This window comes from Lampetra fluviatilis, chromosome 20 (assembly GCF_964198595.1).
Source record: "Lampetra fluviatilis chromosome 20, kcLamFluv1.1, whole genome shotgun sequence".
Taxonomy (NCBI): domain Eukaryota; kingdom Metazoa; phylum Chordata; class Hyperoartia; order Petromyzontiformes; family Petromyzontidae; genus Lampetra; species Lampetra fluviatilis.
In genome coordinates this window covers 11,679,959-11,707,923 of record NC_136294.1, presented here as the reverse complement: position 1 = coordinate 11,707,923, position 27,965 = coordinate 11,679,959, and the positions used below count along the sequence as shown (strand labels likewise).

General features: G+C 47.2%; 1 protein-coding gene across 2 annotated transcripts in view; it reads left to right on the top strand.

The window, feature by feature from the left end:
- LOC144937966 (calcium-activated potassium channel subunit alpha-1-like) overlaps positions 1–27,965 on the top strand; it is a 156,172-nt gene that overhangs the window by 83,697 nt on the left and 44,510 nt on the right. For both annotated transcript variants that reach the window (XM_078865619.1, XM_078865620.1), the window contains exons 10-12: positions 10,302–10,412; positions 22,156–22,261; positions 25,740–25,822. In XM_078865619.1, coding sequence (XP_078721745.1) covers positions 10,302–10,412; positions 22,156–22,261; positions 25,740–25,822 — 300 coding nt within the window. The remainder of the gene's footprint in view (positions 1–10,301; positions 10,413–22,155; positions 22,262–25,739; positions 25,823–27,965) is intronic.

Here is a 27,965-nt window from a genome sequence, read left to right as displayed (position 1 = left end):
ACCCATTGATCCTGCATCCCTCCCAGGACAACCTTGGATTAGTTTAATCTTTGATGGCTCTCAATCACCACGGTGTGGCCTGCGATACGTACGTTGTTGTGTGCCCTGACTCTGTAGGCAAAAGCTAATTTTAAACGAACTGTATTAGTACAACACACATCATCCACGTGGCAACATTCATGAACGGAGCCTACCTCTCGGTACACTGAGGCACACACTCAAACCTTGCATCTTAAAAGAGTTGACCAGCCTCAGCTTTGCATCGGCTGTTGATATACAACCAGCACGTGCCTTCATTAGTCCTCCGCGAAATGTCAAGTCTGGCTCCAACTCCCTCCGCTCTGTCCAATTTAGACCATTCCTCATTTCAATGTCTGGACCCTTCCCCCAAAACCCTCAAGCAGCTTCGTATTTTTCTTCCTCTTGGCCTCTTTCCCAACATCCTTCCTTACAGAACTCCCTTCATTCAGCTTTCACCTCGGAGAATGTGCCCAACCCACATCTGGCATTTGCTGAATGTGCTTTAAATCAAAGTAAAACTAAAATATCCCTGTGTTGATTTCAGTGGAACGTGAAAGAGTGTTCTGTCTCCCTTGTCAGCCTTGAGGCGTTTGTGAAAATGTCATCTTCCTATGGTGAGGGCCAGTATCTCCATAAGATGACCCGCAAACTGGCACCCCATTTTTGTATCGACTCCCTAGGAACGGCGGAGGGATGAATCGAGCCCTGACCGACATATGAACTGGAGAGCTTCCAATCGCGAGCCGAGCGCCCCTGTCAGAGCAGCGCTCAGGCCAGACCCTCCCTAAATAATACACGGCATTTCGGAAAGCTTGGACTGGGGCCAGCCGCTGGCAAGAGATACCCCTATTCCTCACATGGCCGAGCGCATTAAAAAAATATCTGCGGCATATTCATATCAGATTGCCTGCCCCGCGGAATCCAATAAATAAATGACTTCGCTTCGTTGCCACGCGTGTTCCCTGCGCCGGTGACGGTGGGGGAAATGATTGCCTGCCCGGCGTGCGTGTGCGCGCGCGCTTGGAGAAACTCTAGAATGGGTCGTTTGTCACACTTGTCTGCAATAGGACTCCTTGAACCGGAGCCAACCCAGCCCCGTCAACCCCCGCAGCTCCCACTCGCTCACCTCCACGCCGTGTGGCTGTCCCCACTCTCAGTTCGAGACCGTTTCCAATCGCGAACCGGGGCGTCGCTTGAAACGGTGGGGAAAGTTTATTAGATTCCCCCCCCCTCGTCCCCCCACACCTCTCACCGCCGCCCACCGCCTCTGTGCACCCAGCAGCATGCACCCCCGCTCATGGTGCAGAAGTGAGAGTGAGGGATTGTGGGGAGAGGGGTGGGCTAAGTCTGGTTAACACGTTCGTGACCCGTGCGAGAGAGCTGCTCATGAACGATGCAATGAAGAGTCCTGTGGACGGCAAAAAAAAACATTGACGAAGAAAACAGAAACAGGTAACACCACAGGTACCCGATGGTCAAAGCCGTGCATGGCGGGGTAAAGTGTGGGTACACCCAGATCTTCCTAGCCAGACGTCCGGTTAGCGTGGAAGAGTAGACCAAACATCCGCAGGTTGAGGTTCTTCTGCCAGCAGTTGCAGCGCTTCGACGGTACCCTCTTTGACTTAGAAACGAGGGCAATACGTACCACACGGTGCCCTTGTCATCTGCACGTTCGTGCGTGCATGGCAATCGGTTGCATTCGTTACTCTCTAACATTCCGCCGGAAATGTTTACCGGATCCTGACATTCGGAAACCGGTAATCGGTTCCGAAAAGAGTTGAACCGTTTTGTTTGCGGTTATCGTTGAACAGGCCTCGTTAGAATCCAGACATCCGCCGATGATTGCCGGGCACTCGTGGCGATGCACGCCTGTAGTCCAGGGTTGGTGGGTCGCAAAAATTCGTGAAGCTCGCTGCGCTTGGACATTGCGTTTGGCATCGCATGACGAGCCCGTGAATGGCAGTTACAGCAAGTTTATTGAGTGTTAATGGTGGGAACTTCCTGGTTACACACCAGCCCACAGGGGATTATTGTGTCCGTCCGTCCATCGTGCAGGGAGGGGCTGGGTGGGGATGGAGGGGCTGGGTGGGGAGGGGAGCGGCTGGGTGGGGAGGGTGGGGAGGAGCTGGGTGGGGAGGGTGGAGAGGGGCTGGGTGGGGAGGGTGGGGCTGGGTGGGGGCTGGGTGGGGAGGGGCTGGTCACCCCATGGTGCCCTTATAAAACTCAACGTTTAACCTACTCACGCCGGCTTGTGCCCGCCCTCACAGTCGGGCATATTTGCGGAATACACCACGCCGCCGTTGACCCTGGCCATTGACCGAGCAACCCAACGTTCCTACCAGCTCCCTCCGCAGGAATGTGTTAATCTCCACAAGGCAAGTTAGTTTTCTCCCACGTGTATATAACGCAACGGTGCAATTCTCATTGATGGAGTTGGCCAAACATCTAAATAGAGGACCGCAGAGCTTGGGTAATTGTTACCACCTATTCAGGCGGCCTCTCTCCTTGTCGGCATTAAAAAAATGAAACGACTGCATTTTAAGATGAAATTTGCACGAGTGACATATAAAATACAATTAAATATTGACTGAAAACTTTCGTGACTGCAGGAATTCATATTCTTTGGGTCTTTCGGTAAAGCCACGTAGATATAAAAAAAAAATAGTAAAAAAATATCACGACGTTTCGATGGCAACACAAGCAATCGTCATCAAATAGTCTAATTAACCCAGCGGTCGGTTACATAAAACACCGTAATCCATATTTTTTCCAATACTTAATTTGTTTACTGTAATGATATTGCTCTGTCAGAGCGCAAATCAAGGATTCATTGGTTTTTTGGGTGATTTTTTGCAACAAACCAGAAGTTTTATGAATTAATGGCCTCAGCCAGGTCACTTACAACTGCACTACAGAAACAAACGTCCATTAGTTGTTCTTCACTGAATTCAGGGTAGCACGACTACGCTGGCGAGCGTCTAAAACGATGTTGTACGACGGCATGTGGGTGGGCAGCAGCTAGTTGGAGCAGAGCGTGAGGGATCGCCGCCCTGACCTGGGTGAGTGCAGCCCAAATGCATTCATTCAAGAGGTGGCACTCTTTTGGGACCACTGCTCGACATGGCAGGATGCCCTTGCTGATGCGCTTCGTATCAGAGGCTGCAATGGGTCCAGTGCAATCGTTCGGGGTGTAAGGAGGCGTCGACTAAACGATTGATTGCTGTTTTCAACCTCATGATACATCAACTTGCGTGTGTCTGAATCTTTTTTTGTTGTGGTTTATATATTTTGCCGGTGAACCCCCTCCAATCATTAGTGGCTGCTAAATTCACCCCGATGTTAAACAAAACATATCTTACTAGATTCGAAGCTTTCGTGAGTGCAGGAATTACTCTTTGGTTATTTCGGTAAAGTTACGTAGAAAGAAATAAAATAAAATAATAATAGAATACGACGTTTCGATTGCAACACAAGCAACCATCATCAGGTACAAATGAATGAGAAAACAAACATAGTAAACTTAGAGATATAATGCAATACAACACAGAGAGTCGGTCAACACAACAGTCAACACCCTACCTGGTTGATTTCGTTCTTCCAAAGATTGCTAAATTTGAGAGAGAGACAAAACATAGACACGGAGACACACAGACAGACACACAAGCAGAGAGAGACACACAAGCAGAGAGAGACACACACAGAGACACACAGAGAGAGAGACACACACACACATATATTATTTAATGTAATTTCTTTCTACGTGACTTCACCGAAACAACCAAAGAGTAGAACATATCTTCTTGACTGTGCATAGTGACATTGCATCCACCGCTAAAGATTGTGCTCTCCTCGTTGAAGCTCCGCTAAGCTAATGGGCACCACGCGGAGCATCATGGCCCTTGATCGGATATTAGAGCACATTCTTAAGTGCAGCTATTCGATGATTACGGCCCAATTAGCAGTAAATGGCAAGCATCTGTTGGTTTCGCTCTTCAAATCAGCCTCCACAGCTCCGACGGCTTGCATCGCATGCCGGCAGCGCACAGTGTGCTGCTCTACAGTCTGAAACAACGTGTTTGGTGACGACGCTGCTGCATTGGCAGCGGTGCACAAGCAAGAAAGAACAACACACCCAGCACACTTATCATAACGCTGTCTTAAAAGGAAAATTGTTTAACAGGCAAAAATTATGGTAAAGGTCCCTTCTCTCAGCTATGCAACGTCGCCTATTGTATGTGTTCCCTCTCAAGGCAGGATTATTGATGGATGTGTTGGCATATTCTGTTACGTAACAGCATTGTGTGCTGCGACAGAGCTCAATATAAACACTGCATAGCAAGATTGATGATTGAAGGATCCGAGGCGAAATACCTGCCAGGCAAGCATGGGCAGCAGGGGAGTTCGATGGTTACACTCGTGCCTCGGAAAGAAGAGCCTGGGCTCGATTCCTGACTCGGATGCCTTTCTGTGTGAGAGTTTTGATGTTAACTACCTCGCCTGGTATACAGGAGGTTGTGGGTTCGATCCTGACCCTGACGCCTGCCGCCTGCTGTATATTTGGAGTCTGCGTGTTATCCCCGTGGTCGTGTGGATTTTTCTCCGGGTCCTCCGGTTTTCCCTTCCACATTTAGAAAACGCCCGTTTAGAGTAGTTGGCTGCTATAAATTTCCACATGATAAGCCACGCCACTGAGATATCATTTGTGGCCAGGTCGCTTCTGGAAAATAGTTATATACCTCAGTGGGCCTTACCTGGTAAAATAATAATAATAATAGTTAAATAGTTGATGTTATCCCCCTGTTCTGCGTGAGTTTCGTCCGAGTTCTCTGGTTTCCTCCCATAGCTTGCCTAGGTTATTGCAACAACAACAACATTAAATGTAACTGGTATTGGCCAAACATCTCAATGCTGCAAGTTACTCAACCGGGATTTATGCAGCAGCAGCAGCAACATCACCAACGCTTGGCAGGACGCTCCTGCAAAAGAGGTCTGTGAGGCTGAGCGAAGCTTCTCTGGGCATTCAGGGGCTGAGTCACAATCAGAATGCCTCTTTGAGTCGTTCCGCCGTGCGATTTCGGCAATTATAGGAAAAAATAGTATTTGCTCGGTGTCAATACCAATAGCACCGTCGAGATTAATTGTCGAAGGCCGTAATGACGCGGTGGCGACGGCGGTGTTTAGCCAGAGTTTTAACTCGCGCTCTCTCGATCCGCGTCTGTATGCGAGCACGATTCTGTATTCCTGGAGCATTCACGACGTGATGGACAATTTATATTTTCGTGACAGCTCATATAACCACCGTGCGGCTTTGCCCGCTCACGGTGTGTTTCTCGTTGCGCGTGTGTGGGCACGTGTGTGTGTGGGCACGTGTGTGTGTGGGCACGTGTGTGTGTGGGCACGTGTGTGTGTGGGCACGTGTGTGTGTTGGCCTACGTGTGTGTGTGTGCACGTGTGTGTGTGTGCACGTGTGTGTGTGCACGTGTGTGTGGGCACGTGTATGTGTGCACGTGTGTGTGGGCACGTGTGTGTGTGCACGTGTGTGTGTGCACGTGTGTGTGTGCACGTGTGTGTGTGCACGTGTGTGTGTGCACGTGGTAATTATAGGGACTGGAGCGTGCCACTAAGAGGTGGGGCCTTACCATCAGCCCCACCAAAACTAAGCACCTGCCTGGGTATTTTGTACCATCGGACACTCCACCCCCACAACTTCCAATCGGTGATGGGGCAGTAGTGGAGAGAGTGGAGAGTTTCCCTTACCTGGGCAGTGTGCTTATGACCGGCTCCAGTTTAACAGCAGAGGTCTCACTCCGAATCAGTCGAGCGGCAATATCTTTTTATCGGTTGCGTAACGCTGTGTGGAAGCTACCTGGTCTGTCGCTCCGCACGAAGCTTCAGGTCTTCTCGGCCACAGTCATTCCTCCCTTCTCTACGCTTGCGAAACGTGGACACCCCTAATGGAGCATCTTCGCCGGTTGGAAACATTTAGGCTGGCCTGCCCACGATCCATCCTGGGTTTAACCAGGCTGGATTGTGTGAGGAGCTCACAAATCCTTGAAAGATCTGGGCAAAGTCCCATCGGTGAGCTCCTCCGGCAGGCAAGGCTGCGTTGGCTGGGTCATGTAGCCCGCATGCCCAGCCACCGTATGCCTAAACAGCTTTTTTCTTCTTGGTTCTTTCGGTAAAGTCACGTAGAAGGGAAGTAATAAAATAATAAAAATAAAGCAATAAAATAAAATAATTCTCACGACGTTTCGGCTACAACGCAAGCAGCCGTCTTCAGGTGAAGAATGAGACACTACCAAGCTAGGAGCTTATATATAAGCTGGGTTGGAGGTGGAAGAGCGCCTTAACAAAAAAGAATGTGCATATGAAGAGGAATTTAGCATCTTCATGGGAAATGCGTAGGAGGTGGGCGGGGGGGTTTCAAAGTCATATTATGCCCATGCATTATGCAGGATCAGCAGCACCAAGGGGGGGTTGCAGGGAGTAGCATTAACAAAGGAAAGGAATGTTAATGATATGTAGCTGCAGTTACTAAACAACCACGTAGAAAACTAAAGTATAAACTGCATAGCACCATCAGTATACTTACTATACTCTACAATAAGCTGAGTTACTAACAGCAAGTAATACATTACAATTCTACGTCGTAAAAATTATATAATATGCTTCCATCTAAACTTTATTCTCTTACATCACACGAGCATATACCGTACTATATACTGCCATAGATAAACCCAACATTAAATTATATACTGTATTGCTATAAACCACCCTATACCTTATACATTTTAATATAACACTGTGTATTATTCTACCCATCCTAATGTGTATCGAAATGGTTTATTACGTCCTTCCAATGATTGCTAAGCCAGAATCCATCTTCTCGGTTAAAATTGTCTCTGTGTTTGTATATGTGGATCGCCTCATGAACGAATCTCTCATGATAGCCAGATGGCTTGCAGAGAACCTCTGTCTTGGAGAAGTCAATGTCATGTGAGCCCACTGAGTTGTAACAGTGATCTGCCACGGCTGAGGTGTTTGTCCTACCGTGTTTCAGGTCAGCTTTATGTTCACGGATGCGGTCCGAGACATGTCGTTTGGTTTCCCCAATGTAACTGCTACCACAGAGGCAATTTAGTTTGTAAAGCTGACCTGAAACACGGTAGGACAAACACCTCAGCCGTGGCAGATCACTGTTACAACTCAGTGGGCTCACATGACATTGACTTCTCCAAGACAGAGGTTCTCTGCAAGCCATCTGGCTATCATGAGAGATTCGTTCATGAGGCGATCCACATATATAAACACAGAGACAATTTTAACCGAGAAGATGGATTCTGGCTTAGCAATCATTGGAAGGACGTAATAAACCATTTCGATACACATTAGGGTGGGTAGAATAATACATAGTGTTATATTAAAATGTATAAGGTATAGGGTGGTTTATAGCAATACAGTATATAATTTAATGTTGGGTTTATCTATGGCAGTATAGAGTACGGTATATGCTCGTGTGATGTAAGAGAATAAAGTTTAGATGGAAGCATATTATATAATTTTTACGACGTAGAATTGTAATGTATTACTTGCTGTTAGTAACTCAGCTTATTGTAGAGTATAGTAAGTATACTGATGGTGCTATGCAGTTTATACTTTAGTTTTTTATGTAGTTTATACTTTAGTTTTCTACGTGGTTGTTTAGTAACTGCAGCTACATATCATTAACATTCCTTTCCTTTGTTAATGCTACTCCCTGCAACCCCCCCTTGGTGCTGCTGATCCTGCATAATGCATGGGCATACTATGACTTTGAAACCCCCCCGCCCACCTCCTACGCATTTCCCATGAATATGCTAAATTCCTCTTCATATGCACATTCTTTTTTGTTAAGGCGCTCTTCCACCTCCAACCCAGCTTATATATAAGCTCCTAGCTTGGTAGTGTCTCATTCTTCACCTGAAGACGGCTGCTTGCGTTGTAGCCGAAACGTCGTGAGAATTATTTTATTTTATTGCTTTATTTTTATTATTTTATTACTTCCCTTCTACGTGACTTTACCGAAAGAACCAAGAAGATGAATCCCTGCAGTCACGAAAGCTTTAAATCGAAAAATAAACAGCTTTTGTTCGGCCAGATCGAGGGGGCTAAACGGGCGCGGCACGGGCTAGAGAGGAGATGGAGTGATGTGGTACAGGAGGACGTGGAGCTGAGTGGACTTGCCGATGACTGGTACCAGCGGTGTCAAGATCGGCCTCTGTGGAGGAGGCTCGTGAAGGACGCTATTGGGCTGTTGGAGGCAGTCGCCCTCCAACAACAACGGAGGGCGGAGGAGCGACGCTCACAGCAACGAGCGGAGCGCCGGGTGGCTAAAGCACAGCAAATTGGTACAGTAGGGGGCACAGGTGGTGCATCAGCCAGTCATCTCGGTCATCTCGGTCAGTCGACCCGTGGCACCTGGGTCTGCCCCGTGACCTCCTGCCAGCGGGCGTTCGACACTTCACGTGGCCTCAAGGTGCACATGGCCTAGCACAGGGGTCTGCAACCTTTAAGACATAAAGAGCCACTTGGACCCGTTTCCGAAGGAAAAAATAAACTGGGAGCCGCAAAACCATTGCAACATTTAAAACAAATATAACACTGCATATATTGTTTCTTACCTTATTGCTATATACAGGATCGTGCAGTCAGCTGTCAATCTGAATAAAAAAAGGACTTTTTCACTTAACAATGTAAAATATATTTTTTCAAATTAATAGCTAAATTACCTGGTTAATGGGATTTTTGCTCCTGAACCTCAGTGCACAGTGTCTGCACATCAGGGCTGTAAGACGTCACCTTCATTTTCACACAGGCTTGCAAGCTGTCATCTGTGAGGCGTGATCGATGTTTGTTTTTAATATAGTTCATGTTGGAGAAGACCTGCTCACATACATATGTGGAGCCGAAGATCGACAGGACTCCAAATGCATACTTTTTCATGTTTATATAAGTGTTGGGGATGGCATTCCATGTTTCGAATACAAGTTTGTCCTGTTTGGGAAGGTTTTCAATATCACTCCATTTATGATTCTGAGCCAGAATGGCCTTCTGACGGGCAACATCCTCAAGAGTAGCGGTAAAGCATTTGAACTTGGACACCCATATATCTTTGTCGGCTATATCGGCCAGTTCCATCTCAAGATCAGGTTGACTTACACCTGCAAATGCAGTCATATTCAATAGGGATGGATCGATCGCCAGGGGAGTGACAGGGAAGGATAATGTCGTTTTTTCCTCTCTGAACTCACAGAATCGTTTCCCAAACGAACTTTGAATTGTGGTGATTGCAGACTTGAAATATTCCAAATTTATCGTATCATGACTTTGTTTGAACTCTCTCAAAGAGGGAAAGTGAGACAGTGTACCTCTCTGTAAATCTTTGACAAACACTGTCAACTTGCGCTCGAATGCCAAAACCTCCTCCAGCATGTGCAGGGCTGTGCCTCCTTTCCCCTGAAGGGTTGTATTTAGCGTGTTTAGATGTGCTGTCATGTCTACCATAAAATGTAATTTTTCCAGCCACTCTGGCTGTTCCAGCTCAGCAAAGGTGAGCTCTTTGCTGCCCAGGAAGGTTTTTACTTCTTCCAAACATGTGACAAAGCAACGGCAACGTTATTGCCTGTCACCGGGCGGGCAGTGTGGAGCGGAGCGGCGACCTGTCAGCAGCGGCAACGCCAGAGCAGGTGTCACAGTGCGCCTCCTCCCCTCGCTAGCATCCGCCCCGGAGCCGCGGTCAAGGTTCAAAAGAGCCGCATGCGGCTCCGGAGCCGCAGGTTGCCGACCCCTGGCCTAGCACAAGCGTCGTGGTGACGTCACCGCCACTTAGTGGCGAATGGCGGGTGTTGTTGTTGTGTGCACGTGTGTGTCGGCACGTGTGTGTGCACGTGTGTGTGGGCACGAGCAGCAACAGTGGTATAGGGGGGGAGTGGTAGAGTAGCGGTGAGCGCGCTGCACTACGAACCCGGTGAGCCGAGTTCGAATCCTGCTCATGGCCAACGCAAGTGACGATTATCTGAACCGGTCCTAGGCCCCCCCACCCCTTAGGTCAGCTCAGCCTCAAATGAGTACCTGGTGCGGTGTGCAAACACTGCCACTGGGGAGACAAAGGCGGACGGCCATGGTGCTGGCCACCCACACCCTCGTGTACCGTGCCGGCCTTCATAGGTGCTCGCTTAACAGCAACTTGCCGCAACACTCTGTTCATGCTAGACGGGGGATCTCTTGTCTTTGTCGTGCAGGCACGTGGTGGTGTGTGGACACATCACGCTGGAGAGCGTCTCCAACTTCCTGAAGGACTTCCTGCACAAGGACCGCGATGACGTCAACGTGGAGATCCTCTTTCTGCACAGGTGAGCAATGCCGCCTACCCCCCCCCGCCGCCCCTTCTGCCCCCCCCCACTTCCTCTCCCGTGCCCTCCTCGTGCATTAAACAGCAGCAGTGGCAGCCGCCGTGACCTCGTGCATATTGGTTTCCCATACCTGTCAACCCCTTATCAGTGCCCTACCTTATTACAGACCAATTCAGACATTATTGGTTACTCCGTGTTCCTTATACATCTCAACGTTCATCTTACAAAGTCCCATCACAAGGGAGAAACACAAACAAATAGACACAAACATTTTCCCGTATTGAAACGGATGTACGCTGTATGGACCTGAAAACTAAATTCCCCTGTACAAGAATACGGCTACACCGTATGGGTTGACAGGTATGGTTTCCGTTCGTGTCTCCCAAGCAGTGATGCTGCCAAAGAAACGGTGGCTTTTGTCGGGAGGAGGGAAGACGCTTGATTGGTTGCTGCACCCCGCCCACATCCCCCCCCCCCCAGTGGATACATTCTGGCTTTAGCTCTTGTTATCATTTCATCTGGGGACACTCCGCACAGTTTTCAGCTCGCTCTCGTCCAGAGAGAGATAAGGGCTCAGACAAGCGGGGAGGCGGCCACGCGATGAGCCGGTGCCAAACAAACATTGCCCAGGTTCTGCGTTCCTCTCTATATTAAGGCGTTATTGGTCAGTTAATGTGTTGACACGCGGGAGGAAACCGGAGCACGCGGGGAAATCCCACAGCGTGCGATCGGGAAGCTACATTCCACACAAACGGAACAGGTGGGGGAGTCCACATTTTTTGCTGTACTGCCTTCTTCTGGCATGTCAGGGTTTTGACACCTTAAATCCCACAGGACGGGAGTCGATCAAACTCTGTGCTATCCGCCAACCTTCGCACCCCCACCCCCCCACACAGTGCTGGATTACAAGCATGCGCCACCGCCTGCCTGTCTGATGGCTGGCGCAGTAAGCGCGCATTTAAATCCCAGTCGGGGTTTGTCTCAGCCCTTCACACCTCCTCCAGAATAAGATGAAGAGGGTATGGGAAGTCAACAGAAGCTACTCCTTATGATAGACTGGTCCCTGCCATTATATTGCGGTTTTGAAATCAATTGTCCAGGTCTACTGATGGGGGTGACCACTGCCCAATATTTGATTTGAGCAGCGACATACTCTTTGATAATGACATTTGGTTTGAGCCTGGCAGGCAGGGACCAACATCACCATACGTTGTACAGTGTTCCCTTTATATAAAGGAAAATTATTCATGTAAAAACTGGGGTTCTGCATTTTTTATGTAAAAACAAAAATGCAGAACCCCCGTTGACCAAAACATCCAGATATTTTTAATGTATTTTTCCTTCAGACCAAAACACGTTAAACTGTATTTTTGTGTGTGTAGGATCTCTGTAAAGAAAAAAACTAAACATCAATACTCCCTAGAGTTTTACGAGGGTGTGAAATACTAATTGTGCGTTATCTTAACAAATATTCGGAATTCTTCACCTCACTGCCACCCTCGTAAACTAAACTCTTTTTGTTTTACCAGGTAAGGCCCACTGAGCTATTAGCTTCTTTTGCAGAAGTGACCTGGCCACAAATGATCGCTCAACGAAGTGCCTTATCATGAGGAAATTTACAGCAGCCAAATACACTAAACGCACGTTGATTTATGTGGAGGGAAAAACCGAAGGACCCGGAGAAAAATCCACATGACCATGGGGAGAACATGCAAACTCCAAATATACAACCACCATCAGAGTCGAGATCGAACCCACAACCTCCTGTAAACCAGGCGAGGTAGTTAACATCTCGCCACTGTAACGTCGTGAAGTAACAGTGCAATATAAGGCGGCGCTCACGATGATGGTGGTGGCGTGATGCTTTCGTTTTTTTGTGTTCGTACGTTACCTGCCAATGCAGCCGCTTAAACGTTGGTTGATTTACCTCGTGGGTGCTGTGAAGAGGAAATAATTATCCTCACCTGGCGACCGGGCCTAAACTCATTTAAAGCTGTATAACGGGCATTGTTTTGGTGTTGAGGCACCAATGACAGCTTCGTGCAATCCATACAATATTTTCACCCAGCCAGCACATCACTGTACTTGTACCACAGCTATAATCATGGCCATCGTGCTTCAGACACGGAACAAAATGTAACCCCCTGAGTGGCGTGAGGCTCTCCTGACGAAGATTTCAGCAGGGCCCTTTCTTTTTAAAAGTCAGAGTCCCAGAGTCGACATGCTCACATTGGGGTGGCACTCATCTCCATCGGCTGTTCTGAGCAAGTGGCAAAAATTCTACATTCTCATGGCAGGGCCAGTCCCTTTATCTCCTATATTTTAGTCATGTATCTAGGGCCCAACTTTACAGCCTTCAGTTCGCAACACATTTCGATATGTGTGCTAAGCCAATTACTGAAGCTTTTACTGTTTTTTAAGCACGCAATTATTGATTACGCAAAATAAAGATTTTAACGCTACTGGGAACGAGGCCTGAGCTGCACCGTGCCATTGCAGGAACACCGCCCCCGTGCGGCCTGGGCCTGTCACTTAATGCCGGTGAACACAAAGTATTATACTGGTAGGAACCTCCTGGTTACACCAGCCCACAGGAGATGATTGTGTCCGTCCCTCCGTCGTGCATCCAAAAATGGGAGAGGTGGGGCTGGGTGGAGAGGGGAGGGTGGGCAGGGGCTGGGTGGGGAGGGTGGGGCTGGGTGGGGGGTGGGAGGGGTGGGGCTGGGTGGGGAGGGGCTGGTCACCCCGTGGTGCCCTTATAAAACTCAACGTTTAACCTACTCACGCCGGCTTGTGCCCGCCCTCACAGTCGGCCATATTTGCGGAATACACCACGCCGCCGTTGACCCTGACCATTGATCGAGCAACCCAACGTTCCTACCAGCTCCCTCTGCAGGAATGTGTTTTCCCATGGCAGGGGCCAGTCTCTGTATAGGACGACAACCGATGGCTTTCCCATAGTAGTACTCATTTGGTTGACCCTGGAAAGACAGTGACCTCAGTCGACCCTTGATTGGAGTTTGCTGCAGCACCGCCCGGCCAGGTGGGTGACGATAGACACTTTGTCTGCGGCATTGCCTCGCGAGTGCGTTACCCCGTGTGTTGTGACATCCTGTGCTGTTGTGCTTAAGTTTGCGAACTCATCTTTGAAAATATATAACTTGGCCACAGGCGAAGAAGAGGGAGGAGATATTTAATCTGGCGCAGTTATCGACCTATGCTGTTGAGAGCCGGGTTGAATCGCCCCTTATTCACCCGGCGCTTGGGGGAGACCCTCAGTGCATCTGTGGAAGCTTCACCCATTCCGAGAGCAGTCACTGGGGCTGTGATAAACAGCTATGGAAGGGAAAACGGTTCTGTCCTTCGCGTGCTCGCCATCGATTAGCACTCACAGGAAATGTGAATCAACTCGCCCTCCCTTCTCCCCGACGCTCCACACCTCCCATTGTGAGCACAACAGAGGCAGAGGCTCATTGTCATTCTGTACGAGTATCCTGTCCCCTGGTCCCATTTGGTGCAATTCTCCACCCGCCACTTTACAAGCTCCTTTCTCTTCACCAAAATGGAAACATTCGTCCGATGTTCGTGGAGCGACGATCTCAAACACGCGCCGTGGCGTCGAGCCTGCCGATACAGTGCGAGCACACTCGGTGTGTCGATGGCGTCTGTTCGTCTAATCCCATGGTGCCCTTGTCCTTGGGTAGCAACAGTGGCGCTCGGCAATCCACGAAGAAACAAAGTTGCCCAACATTCTAGATTTGAAGCTTTCGTGACTGCAAGGATTCATACTATTAGGTTTTTTCGGTAAAGTCACGTAGGTAAAAAATTTAAATTAATAAAAGTAAAATAAAACAAATTAAAAAATTCACGACGTTTCGGAAGCAACACAAGCCTCCGTCTTCAGGTGGAACCGTCACAGCCACGACAGCTGTATCAAGTAAATGAGAGATCACAAGAAATACTACCCCGTATATATAATGGTTGAGGGGGGAAGGGCCAGGAACGGCACACTTTTTTATTAATATGGTAAGGTGAGGCTTAAGACCAAGAGTAGACTGCATAACGAAGGACTGAGCCTTTGTTATGGAGAGGTGCGGTTTTTAACTAACACATGGCATACATAACAAAAGTGTGAAAAAAGAAAAGCAACATTACCACCTTGGGCAAAACTTCTCCTCACACAATTCGATTTGTGCTATCACCTCTTGTTTGATAAAACAGCAGATAACGATATTTTTTCCATTCCCTTCATCAGCACCGTTGCAGTTTTGCACCAAAATATATATTTTTTTTTTATCAAAGTCGAAGGATGAAACTGCATGCCCTTAATAATTGGAAACACTCACAAGTCCCACGTGTGACCCCTTATTTTAAGCGTAATTAATTCGGGAGTGAGGGGAGACAGCCTTGCAGAGCTCCCTGCGATGTGAGCATCTCGTCCTTGCAGGGAACAACGCCCGCCAGGTAACAACGGCGGAACTGCCGCTGCCGTCACTTCGACTGCCCTCTAAGCACCAAGCAGTGCCTCATGCTCCACAGCGATTGGCTCACAGTTAGACATCTGATGCACGGGTTGCATAAATTAATAACCAGATTAAAGGATGCTTTCGCGCAGTCGTTAGTGAACAGGCCATGACAATTTATCACCTGCTTCAGAGACAATTGGCTGCCTTGTTTTGAATCCATAGTTACCCAGCGACCTCTAGTGAGCATCCGACTTTCCATAAATCATAGAGCCAGTTACGGAAAAAAAGCTGTCTCCTGTCCAAAGACAACAGAGCACACAACCATTTTTCAGAATAAACATCACAGACTTCTGCCAATGTATTTTACAGTCTTCATTTATCTTCTCCGTAGACTCTGCTCTCCGACGGCACAAAAGTATCTACCTCACTGCCGCTGACATTTAGCGTACGACCAAATTAAACGAAATCACCAATTTTTATTTCCTTTTCTCAAACAAATACTTGCGATCGCGGTTTCGGCATCACGCCATGAGATGTGTCATGGAGCAATGTATGCAGAAGAAGTGGAGCTTATTTCATGAGGACTTTTTTATCTCATGAGGACTTCTTCCATAAAGATCCTTCCAGTGACCTTGTTAAACCTTTACACAGTAGGGGGGCCATGCTTCTCCATGTACTCTGCCTATGAGATCTTGGGTTTCATGACAGTCACGCAAATACATTAAACATCCTCTCTGTCCGCGAGGATAACGCTCTCGAAAATGCTCGCGAATTGCAGAAACCTCGTTCCGATGGGGAAAAATTGGGGTTACCTTCTTGGTACGAGTGAACATGGGGGGGGGGGAAATGGTAAATGTTTAATAACAATGACCACAATAAGTAAGGAATAAATTATGGAGAGCAATGTGTTTTTATATTACCTTTGTTGATGATGATTTGACGACATTGCATTTCGCGTTCTTTTTAATGGATCTCACAGTCAACTCGTTTATGCTAAAATGTATAAACGAGTCGACTGTAAGTGCGTATAAAGTAAAAATGCACAACAGCGAGTTCAGAGCGGGATTACTGTGAGCCTGAGGTCAAAGCGGGGCAGCCAAGGTGGTGTGCCTAATCTTCGCAGACAGTTTAAAATGTAACAAAATTTAGCGCGCATCTCCCCGCTGTTGCTGGTCTGGCACTACGTACACTCACGAATACAGGAGTCAGGCGGGTCAGGAAATAGGGAAACACATTCCTGCTGCGGAGGGAGCTGGTAGGAACGTTGAGTTGCTCGGTCAATGGCCAGGGTCAACGGCAGCGTGGTGTATTCCGCAAATATGGCCGACTGTGAGGGCGGGCACAAGCCGGCGTGAGTAGGTTAAACGTTGAGTTTTATAAGGGCACCACGGGGGGACCAGCTCCTCTCCACCCAGCCCCACCCCTCCCACCCCCCACCCAGCCCCACCCTCCCCACCCAGCTCCTCTCCACCCTCCCCACCCAGCCCCTCCCCACCCTCCCCACCCAGCCCCTCCCCACCCTCCCCACCCAGCCCCTCCCCATCCTCCCTTCCCCACCCAGCCAATGCCCACCCTCCCCGCCCCATCCAGCCCCTCCCCACCCTCCCCTCTCTACCCAGCCTCACCCCTCCCATTTTTGGATGCACGACGGACGGACGGACACAATAATCCCCTGTGGGCTGGTGGAACCAGGAGGTTCCTACCAGTATTAGTATTCATTTAAAAGGGGTATACTGTAGTTCGAATTGTTATAGCTGGAATTCACATGAACTAAGGGTTCAATGTGGATGTTTATTTGTATAACTTCTCATTGGACATGTCAAGCGCGAATACACGATTCTGTATAACTGACAGAAAGTAACGTTCTAACAAGTCGAAAGAAAAGTGCTCATTCTGAGATGTGAAATAAACAATGTGGTCGAATCGCACCAGACTCGTCGAACTCCGACATCAGAGCACAGACGTTTGACAAGTCGTCTTGCGAGATAATGAGACCCCAGCGTGGGCGAACATTGCGACTCTGGGACCATTAATAACGTACGGCTACAACCCTGAACAAGATGGGAGCATTTAGGCAGGGCGATCCGTTATTAAACAGCAGACTTGTCAATAACAGTGCCAACACGTTTAAATGGAGAATTGTGCATGATTGCTCCGTCAGTCGTGGGGAGAACAAATGTATTCTTTTTAAATCTTAAATACGGAATTGCTATTTTTTAAGACGTTACTTTATTTGAATATTCTAATTTTTGACCAGGCAGTGCTTGTCTAAACTTTCAGAGTTGACTCTCCAATCCGTTTGAGCTCTGCATCCTTAACCCCACCCTGTACGATTTGTGTTTGTGCCCCCACAATAATTTAACGCGTAGAAGTAAAACAATTAGTAGGTGGTCGCGTTGCTTCGGGAGACGCTGCTGCCTTGGCAAACCACTCGACAGCGACTGCCTCCTTCAATTTCGATTGAAAGCTTTCGTGACTGCAGGGATTCATCTTCTTGGTTCTTTCGGTAAAGTCACGTAGAAGGGAAATAATAAAATAATAAAAATAAAACATAATAATGCCTCCATCCACTCGCATCTCCCCCGGTGCCCTCCGCTCCAGAAAAAAAAACATGGGAGATTGAGGTGGCCACTTGGCAATTGCAGGAGATGCCCATCCTGAAGGCAGAAAGCCAACGCCGCTGCATTGGAATCGAAGTTTGAGCAGCCCATGGTTACGCCAATCCCATGAACTATTTTAAACTTTCTTTTTTACATTTTACCAGCTAAGGCTACTGAGATATATAGCTCTTGTACCCAGAGAAGCCTCACTCAGCCTCACAGACCTCGTTTTCAGAGGGGTCCTGCCAAGCGTTGGTGATGTTGATGCTGCTGCTGTGCATACTCTGGGTTGAGTAACCTACAGGTCATTAAGCAGCATTGAAGTGTTTTTTTTGCAATAGCGCAGGCAAGCTAGAGGAGGAAACTAGAGAACATGGAGGAAATTCACGCAGAACAGGGGAAAACATAAACTATTTAACTACTACTATTTTTATTTCACCAAGTAAGGCCAACTAAGCTTTTTTGCTCTTTTTCAGAAGCGACCTGGCCACAAATGATAGCTCAATGAAGTGGAAATTTATAGCAGCCAAATACTCTAAACGCATGTTGATTCTAAATGTGGGGTAGAGAGACACTCAAACTCCAAAGATACAGGTGTCTGGGTCGGGATCGAAACCACGACTTCCTGTAAACCAGGCGAGGTAGTATAGTGGTTTACATGAAGAACCAGTGGCATCTACATCTGCAGAACATGAAGAACCAGTGGCATCTACATCTGCAGAACATGAAGAACCAGTGGAATCTACATCTACAGGAAATTATACAACTTTTAACGCCATTCTCCGTGTTTAGTGTACACGCCGTACAACATGTTTGGAATCGGAGTAAAGTTGGATTTGCGAACAAATCTACTTACGAACAGACCTCTGTAACCTAAATTGTTCGTAAGTAGAGGAGTCCCTATATATTGTTTTTAATTGAGGTATACACACGAGTCCGGTACAACGCGCCGGGGATTTCCGGGGGAGGGGGGGGGCAGAAAAACCGCGAGGGGGAGGGGGAGCCTTCAAGAGCTTGTACAAAGTCTAGGGATGGGGAGAACAAGCTGCTCGTGCCCACCTACAGGGGCTCTGTTGATCTTCTGGTGCGGTTGGTGGTTACACCACCGGTGTCTTCGGAGAATGTCAAAGCTGGGCGGTGCGATGTTTTTGCATCTCGGATGAGGCGTTTATTCTGGACGTGCACCGTTGTTCCACTCTGCTCACCAGCGTTCTTGCGGATCGGGGTGAGATTCTTGGACGATGACCAGTAGCAGTGGGATCCAAGGAGGGTGGTTGGGACTTAAGTGCTTTTAGGACAAACGAGCATGACAGACTTTGTCAATTTTATTGAGAGCAAATGTGAATTGAAAAATGGAGAGAAAATGGGCAAAGCTATTTATATATATTATTTATCGTTTTACCACAGAAAGCACCATCTCACTAGGATTGAATTTGATGAAATGTGATTTCTTGTGCATCCAAGTTAAGCAAACCAAAGCACACTCAATTTGTTAACACCAGCTGCGATGTAACAGCTGTCACTACCCAGCAATGTAAGTCTGTCTCCTTGATTTGGCACTGTAAACTCCCCCCTGACCTTTACCAGTCCCATTTATACTTGCTGGCATGTCTCTCAGTAGAGCAGCACGACTCATGGATGTGAGGCTGTGGGTTGAAATTCTTGTCCAGAGTCAACTCAGGCCATCATCAATCATCATTAATCATCAGTCATCTAGCATCATTGTGGAATCAGTAAAAAAAAATTGTATTCGGTGCAATTGTGAACAATAGCCATATCAGACATTAGTACATCTAATCTGCATAATCATTGGTTCACTGCCAGATGAAGTTGCCTTGCTCGATTCGGAAGTTGACCTCTAACTAACAACGCACCTGACCTTCCCACCACATTTGAGTACATGTATTGTTACTATTATTGTTTTTATATCTTGTTTGCGCTGTCTCCTTCGTATCGTTCGTCTCATTATTTCCGTCTCTTCTCGTGTATCCAATCTGCCGAATAGTAATATCTGTGCACGGTTTGCGTGACTCGTAAACAGCTGATTCTCACACACGCGATTGGACGTGTGTGCATTGTGAGCGTGACAGCAGATTTTAATCTGTGAATCGTTCAGCGTCCGCGTGGGAAGTCAGCAGCGGTTGACGTGTGCGATCCCAGTTCCCCACCTGCAAATCTGGAATTCCCTCCAATGCAGTCAGAATTGCGACTGGAAATGAGCACCACAACATATTTGCTTGAGCAACAAAGCCATCTATCATGAGCAACAAAGCTATCTATCTGACAAAGATATTTTTCCGTGCACAGTGTACTCTGCCGTGGTGCAGTGGTTGGCACACTGCACTTGCAATCCAGAGGTCGCTGGGCTCGATTCTCCTTTCTGGCGCGGCGGTTGAAACAATGGCCAGGTCTCTTGAATTTTCTCTGTCCACACGGCAAATATAAACAGGTACACCACAGTTAGCAGATCGCATTGGCCAGTGTGGAAGAGTAGGCCAATTACCCTCTGGAGGGGGGGCTCTTTAGAGCACCCTCTAAGTGGAGGCTTTTTTTAATACCAATAATGCTGTGAGGAAGCAATTGCAAGTCTGTGCCTTTATTCTTTTTACAGCGTACGGTAATGCATCATACATAACTATATATGTACTGGATACATTTGCACATCGGTGGGTGTCACATCTTGCAGTTCAGTGTGCCTTCGGGGTTAGAATATATTATTAATATTCTTTGGGAAGGGATCTTTTTATGGTAAATAATGTCTATAATGCAAGCATTGCTCCGCTGTTGTAAAGGCATAAATAAAAAAAGGAAGATGTTCTTATCAGTGCCGGAGAATTGACCGTGGAAAATTGCACACGCACTAATCTGACCAACACTGCGAGCAATTTCCTTCTCCCGGAGTTCCGCACACTCTCTCTCTTCGTATGGACCTTTCTAGTGCCTCGACATGATAAGGTTTTTTTTTACTGCAGCAGTGAAATTGCTTGCTACCCAATCATCAGAATTATTTCTAGTTTTTTTTTTACAAGTCGACCACTTTCATACAAAAAATTAATTATATAATTGACGGTCTTATTTTGGAGAAAGGGGGGGGGGGTAGGGTTGCCGTCGTGATGTATTAATCACTAGAATCCATATAGGCTCATGACGGCTTGAGAAGAAATATGCCCCTGTGCTGTAAGCTCTCTCAGCCGAGCGAGGCAAAGAAATTGAGTTAACCATTGTAGGCTCTCAAGCTCGCCAGAGGATCCAGGGACCTTTTGGTGGCTTAAGGAAACTTCCACGTCGGCTTCTTTGCAGGTTTGGATTCATGTAAGCGCTAAGTCGAGTCAGAGTGTATCCAGCTTAAACCAGCTCTCCGGCAATGTCCCTCCTGAGCCAGCGGTGGAAATTCGTCATCCCTGTGACGGGGGCCGCTTTTTGAATTCTCACAACAACGGTGCTCATCTTCGTTGGCCCGAGCGATGACGATGGGCCGAGCCAACTGTGGGCGTGGGAAACTCTGTCACGGCGTCACCTGGACGGACAGCGATGGCGCGGTGTGGAGAGAACGGTTCAACCTGGTTAATGGCTCTCCAGGGCATGTTGTGCTTTTTAAATATAACTGTTGTATAACTTCAGTACTTGTGCTTTGTGAGGAAAGTGATACGTTTTAGGGAAAAAAAATGTGAAATGTTACTCTGCACGTTTCGTCTGCCTGCGCATTCCGAACAATTTGTAAAATATATATTTTTTCAGGTAAGGCCCACTGAGCTATGTAGCTCTTTTTCAGAAGCGATTTGTCCAGAAGTGATAGTGATAACAAAGCGGCTTATCACGTGGAAATGCATCGCATCCAAATACTCTCAAGGCATGTTTCTTTATGTGGAAGGAAAAACTGGAGGACCCGGAGAGAAATCCACGTGACCACGGGGGGAACATGCAAACTCCAAATATACAGCATGCGTCAGGGTCGGGATTGAACCCACGACCTCCTGTATACCAGGCAAGTTAGTTAACATCTCCTAGCCACCGTTGCACCCCCATTCACGACTAACTGAAGCAAGACGTCACTACCTGAAATGTCCTCTCACTGCAGTGAACGGTCTCCCTGAATCCAATCATCTTTATGTGAGTAGGTGACACGAATGTGGTGGCATGTGGGGCTTTGGTCTTAACACGAATAATTAATCCTGTTACCCAAACCCTCCTGGAGCTGGGCGTCTTTGCTTGTGCAATTTGGTGCCGATTTATAGAATCCCTCCCTGTTTCCTTGCCGGAGACACAGTGGCCGACGTTCCTGGTGCTTAACGCGGCCTCAAGAGCTGAGCGGCGCGTTCCTAAATGCGCTCCTCGTTTATTATCGTTACCCAGCAGGGTCCCGAATCGCTTGCCACCGCGATGCATCACCAATTTAGAGAGGGTCACCCCGCGTTAAGTGGCAGAGACGTACTGTGCTGCTCCTGCCGTAAGTGCATAGATTCGCCACGGCAGCCACGGAGTTCGCAAGGCGCAGGCTGGGCGTGCAGGCGCCGTGCACGCTGCAGCGTGTGCATGTGCACGTGCGGACGGGGCCTGCTTGTCCGGCGCTCCTTAGCGAGGTCACGGGGGTCGCAGAAGTTGGAGAGGGCCACGATCCTTCAGGCCAATGACACAGAACTCACCCCCCCCCCCAACCCCTCCTCCCTTGTGCCACAGCATATCCCCGAACCTGGAGCTGGAGGCGCTGTTCCGCAGACACTTCACCCAGGTGGAGTTCTACCAGGGCTCGGTGCTCAACCCACTGGACCTGGCACGCGTCAAGGTGAGGCCGTGGGGGGCAGCAGCAGCAGCACACTCACCAACAACAGCAACGACGACGACCGGCATTAGCCACTAAGTGGCGGCGACGTCACCACGGCGCCTGTGCCAGGCCGGGTGCACTGTAAGGTCACGTGATGTGTCAAAGGTTCGCTGCTGGCAGGAGGTCACGGGACAGTCACAGGTGCCATGGGTTGCCCGACTGAGATGACTGGCAGATGCACCAGCTGTGCCCCCTACTGTGCCAACTTACTGCACACGCAAAGACAAAGATCCCCTGTATAGCCTTAGTAGACTGTTGGGGCAAGTGTTGTTAGTGAGCACCTATGAAGGCTGGCAAGGCACACGAACGGGTGGGTGGCAAGCACCACCCCCGGCCGCCTTTGTCTCCCTAGTTGCAATGTTTTTACATGCACTCCCAGGTACTTATTTGAGGCTGAGTCGACATAGGGGAGGCCCAGGAGCAGTTCAGATAATCGCCACGAGTGTTGCCCATGAGCGGGAATCGAACTTGGGTATCCAGGTTCACTACACTACCACTCCCCACTACACTCAGCACAACAACAACCGCCATTCGCCACTAAGTGGCGGTGACATCACCACGACGCTTGTGCCAGGCCATGTGCACCTTGAGGCCACGTGAAGTGTCGAACGCCCGCTGGCAGGAGGTCACGGGGCAGTCCCAGGTGCCACGTGTCGACTGACAGCACACACACACACCAACATCATAATTACCGCACTCACTTATACGACATCACTTCCCTTACGGGGTAACATGTTCTTCAGCCATGTAACATCGCATCTTGGTTTGAAAAAGCTCTGGATCATACCCAAGATCACGCTAGCGAGATGTTCTCTACCTCACCTGATATACAGGAGGTCGTGAGTTGATCCCGACCCTTATTGTCTGTATATTTGGAGTTTGCATGTCTCTCTCCCCATGGTCGTGTGGATATTTCTCTGCGTCCTCTGGTTTTTCCCTCCACATTCAGAATCAACATACGTATTTGGCTGTTGTACATTTCCACGTGAAAAGCCACTTAGTTGAACTATAATTTGTGGCCAGGTCACTTCTAAAGATGAGCTACATAGTTTAGTGGGCCCTATCTTGTAAAATATAAAATAGTTTTAGTTTATCACAGGAACAGCCATGGAATTCAACATAGTGCTACACTGCCCTGCTAAGCCACGTATATCTTCACATTGCAGTGCCTTACACAATCCTGTCTCTTCTCTTCTTCCAAATATATTCCAATCATTCACTTGGCGACCTGTCGTCACAAAAATGTGTTTTCACTTGCAGAGGAGAGTGCACCACCCTGTGTCTATGAATGGCCCTGGTTCAATTCAGCCCTGGAGGATAACATGCTTCTTTAAGAAGCCTCCTTTTCCAACATGAGGGCCAAACTTTTTTATATATATATGCCCTGCAAAGAGTGTTATTATTGAATGGCTTTTTATGCCCTTTGATTGAATTTAATAGAAATTTAGATTGATATTTTAACCCGTTTTTATAGTCACTTCTCTGGGTTCCACCGTTAATCATTTGCCTATGTTTCTATTTTGTCTTTGGTTTCCATTGTGTTCTGATTGGGTTTTTACTGGTATGTCAGTGTTTTACGTGAACATAATTTTTAATAATTGTTTACTGCTTTAAGATGACTAATTTGAAAGGTGCTTTTTTAAAAACTGAGTTCATTATATGCATGTAAATCAAACCTGAGGGTTGTTTTTACTCTCTGAACTGGAACAGGCTGCGCCAAAGTGAAATCCCACATTTCATACGTTTTTTTTCCAATTCCACCACTGTTACCCTGGCTGAGGCATCACCTCGCTGTACGTGAGAATCCAGATTAATCACGAGCGGACGATACCTGGATTCAAATCCAAAATCTCGGCAGTGTTGGCTCAGCTCTCTGATGCAGGATTAGCTCCCGGAGGCACCATCAACAATAACGACAACCGTCGTTGACCACCAAGTGGCGGTGACGTCACCATGGCGCTTGTGGCACGCTAGGTGCACTTTGAGGCCATGTGAAGTGTTGAAGGTTCGCTGGACGGGGGGCAGACCCAGATATTACGGGTTGAATGACTGGAGAAAGTGGCAAATGCACCAACTGTGCCCCCTACTGTGCCACTTTGCTGTGGTTTAGCCGCACAGCACTCCGCTCGTTGTTGTGAGTGTTGCTCCTCCACCCTCTGCTGTTGTTGGAGGGTGACTGCCACCAACTGCCCAGTAGTGTTCTTCACGAGCCTCCTCCACAGAGGCAGATCGTGACACTGCTGGTAGCAGTCAATGGCAAGTCCACTCAGCTCCACATCTTCCTGTACCACAGTAGCCCATCGTAGCTACCATCCTGACCTTCAAATTAGAGCGAGGCATGGACTCACCTCTGCTACCCTCTGTGCAGATAGGTGAGATGAGGGACCTTATGTTCAATCAGGATGAGGAAGCCAAGGAGTTGCTCAACAGTAGAACCCCCAATGCATTGCACTGTCAAGTTAATATTCATTACTCAGCTAACTGAGGCCACGAGAGGTGATATTGCCTTGTGTTCATGAATAATGCAAGGGAATGGATTTAAACGAGCATTATTAAACTCATTCCACATGCCGAAATTGCAATGTTAGAAGTAATTTAGAGAATATAACAATTGTATTAGCGTGTGCGTACGTATGTTGTGGCACGCCATAGGCAAAATCACCTTTAAATCACTATTCTGCAGCAACCGATTGATTTTCTGGTTGTATTTACTTGAAACGGCTTTACGCAGGATTGATCCACTGGGGTGCTTGCGTTGGGTTCACAGCGACTAACATCAACCCACTCGCAAGAGAAGAACTGATTTTAAGAATGATTGATTGTCCACTTGAGGGGAAAATGTGCTCAAACGATATATGTTATTGATCTGTTGTGTGATTATAACTGGGATACCATTGTTAATTAATGCTCCTAATAAAAAAAAGACTGGGATCTTTAGTAGCAACAACATAGACGTGTTTTAACTTTAAAGTTAAATTTTTGTGAGGGAAGTGTTTTTAGGCAGGAGCTCACGTGTTGGGACACTGTCAGAGCAAGCCTTGCTCCAGCTGAGGTAGAAACCACACGGAAATGTTGGACTATCAGCAACATTGTCTATCATTTCCTCTTGATCTTGATTACTCCTAAAGTGTGATAAAACACAGACACTCATTCCCTGTGACATAATTTGCTAAAATAGCATTTGTTTGCCAAAATTTCACTTCAAAATTAAAATTTGTCTCAAATGTATCTATTTTCGGTGGTGGTGTGTTGTGTGTGTGTTTGGCAATTATTCCATCTTCTGGTCCTACCTCCTCCTCCAGCCCACTTGGTTAGCCCACTGTGAGACTTGGCCGTACAATTTGCTACATTAAGAATATGTTGCTTGTGATGATGATGATGACGACATCACGTGATTGCATTTTTACTATTGTTTTTGTTGCTGTTATTTTTTGCACAGATTGAGGCAGCGGATGCCTGCATGATCATTGCGAATAAGTACTGCCCAGACCCTGATGCTGAGGATGCTTCGAACATCATGAGGTGGGCCTCTCACAAAGCACGGAGCGTCATGGGGAATGTACGTATGTGTGTATGTTGAACTTTTTTCGCACCGTACGTAGCCAACTGTGCTAATCGTAGGTGCAGGAGAAGGACAACAAACTAAACCCCAAAAAGCAGTTCGAAAGAAATTCGTTTTCAAACGAGATGATTTAAAAGTGCAAAGCTCAAGTGGCTTCCTAATATCTGAAGGAAGAGCGTTCCAGACGGCCAGTGACTGTCTTTGTTTGATGGCCAGCCAAAAGCCGCTGCGAGGATGACCGGAGTTCACGTGATGGTTTATGCTCCTTGACGACATCAGCAAGTGTGGTTCATTTGTGGCAAGAACTTTGTGTGTGATGAGCGTGACCTTATAATGTAGTTCGGCAACCAGAAGCCAATGCAGCTCAGCGAGCACTGGACGGACACGGTCGGATCTTGCAATACCCGTCACGACATGTGCCAAATAATTTTGTACACGCTGCAGTTTGGTAACGTTTTTGCCAGAAGTCCCGTAGAGTAGTGAGTTGCGATCATGGATTCTTGTCGATACTATACTACATGTCACCGTGTTGGCTTTGTCATGACTCAATAGTGGCTGAATGTGTCATAGAGCCCTGATAGGAAAATTGCAAGACCTAAATATATTTTGCACGTGACGATCAAACGCCATATTCTGGTTGAGTATGGTGCCGAGGCTGTTTAGATGAGTAGAAAACGACATCCGGGAGTCCGCAATTGCCATACCTCCTACTAGGCCGCTGTCGGTAGCCTAAAAGAGGCCTAGAAATAGGGTTTCGTTCCACCAAGTGGGGCACTACCTACTTTTTTATAATTAACATCAGAAATATATAGAGATTCCTTAGGAAAAAGTTCTCAGCACACAACCTTGCAGTTTTTGAAAAAAATGATGCTAAAGGTGCCCATTTTGAAAAAAGGGAAACCATAGGGAATTTTGCACTTTCAAACCTGTTTATCATATAAACCCAAGAATGCAGAATTACCACTTGAAGTACAAAATAAACCAGTTTGAAATGTGTGATATACCTGAAGTTGCTATCTATGCACAGTAAACATGATAAGATTATCAAGAAAACTTCTACTGTAGCATTAACATCCCAATTACTTCTCATTATGTTGTTCCAATTCAAAGGTAATATTTGAGGTAAAATCTGAATAACAAATATAATTAAGCCAAAATATAATATATAAAAAAACACTTTTCAAAATAACACATTTGATGGTGAATTGTCAATTTGCATACACGAGCAGTAACTACACTACATGTACATATTCACAGGAATGATTATTGTAAACAAGATTTAATTTTGATTGATTTATATTAAATATATATGTCCTATATTAATTTTATTATCATATACACATCACTAAATATCAAGATCACTGTCCTCACTATCAGATTCACATGAAACAATATCCTCAGTTAATCTCACAATGTCACAATGAACACATTTACATAGGTCAGTGCAGGCCAGGCCAGCCTTGTGGCATGAGCACCTTCCACCTGTACAAGTACCAGACTTACACCCACAGTGGAGTGACCCCAAAATCTGTTGAGGAGCTGGATCTTAAGTCACCCATGATATGATGAGATCACCATCCTTGACAATCCATCCAAAGCCGTCTGGACTGGGAGCATTTATAAAAGGATCCAATGATCTCCTGTGGATTGCAGCTTGGTAGTTAGCACGCTTGAAGTGCTCTGTAAGTGCATCTTTTGTTGGAGGTAATGCCTGTTCGGAAGAGGCCTGGACACAGAACCTATTGTATCTGGCCAAATTAACATCTGATTCCTTTTCTCCGTACAGCTCACACACAAAACGTTCTATGGTCACAAATGTGGTGCTGTCCATTTCAAATTGCCTCCCAAGAGCAACAAATGCACTGATGTACTCTGCATTTCCAGACACTATATTTAGTGGTTTCTCTTTTCCTTTCCCATAAAAGGAACTAGTTGAGTCACAGCCAGTGAATGTGTGTAGTCCTATCAGCGCCGCTGTTAGTGAAGGACCCAAAGCAGAACCAATAGCCTGGAGATCGAACATTCTTTGCCTGTCTTTTGTTCCTGTCAGAAAGTACATCTTTGCTGAGGGAAGCTTAGACATTATTGAAAGTGAAATGATAG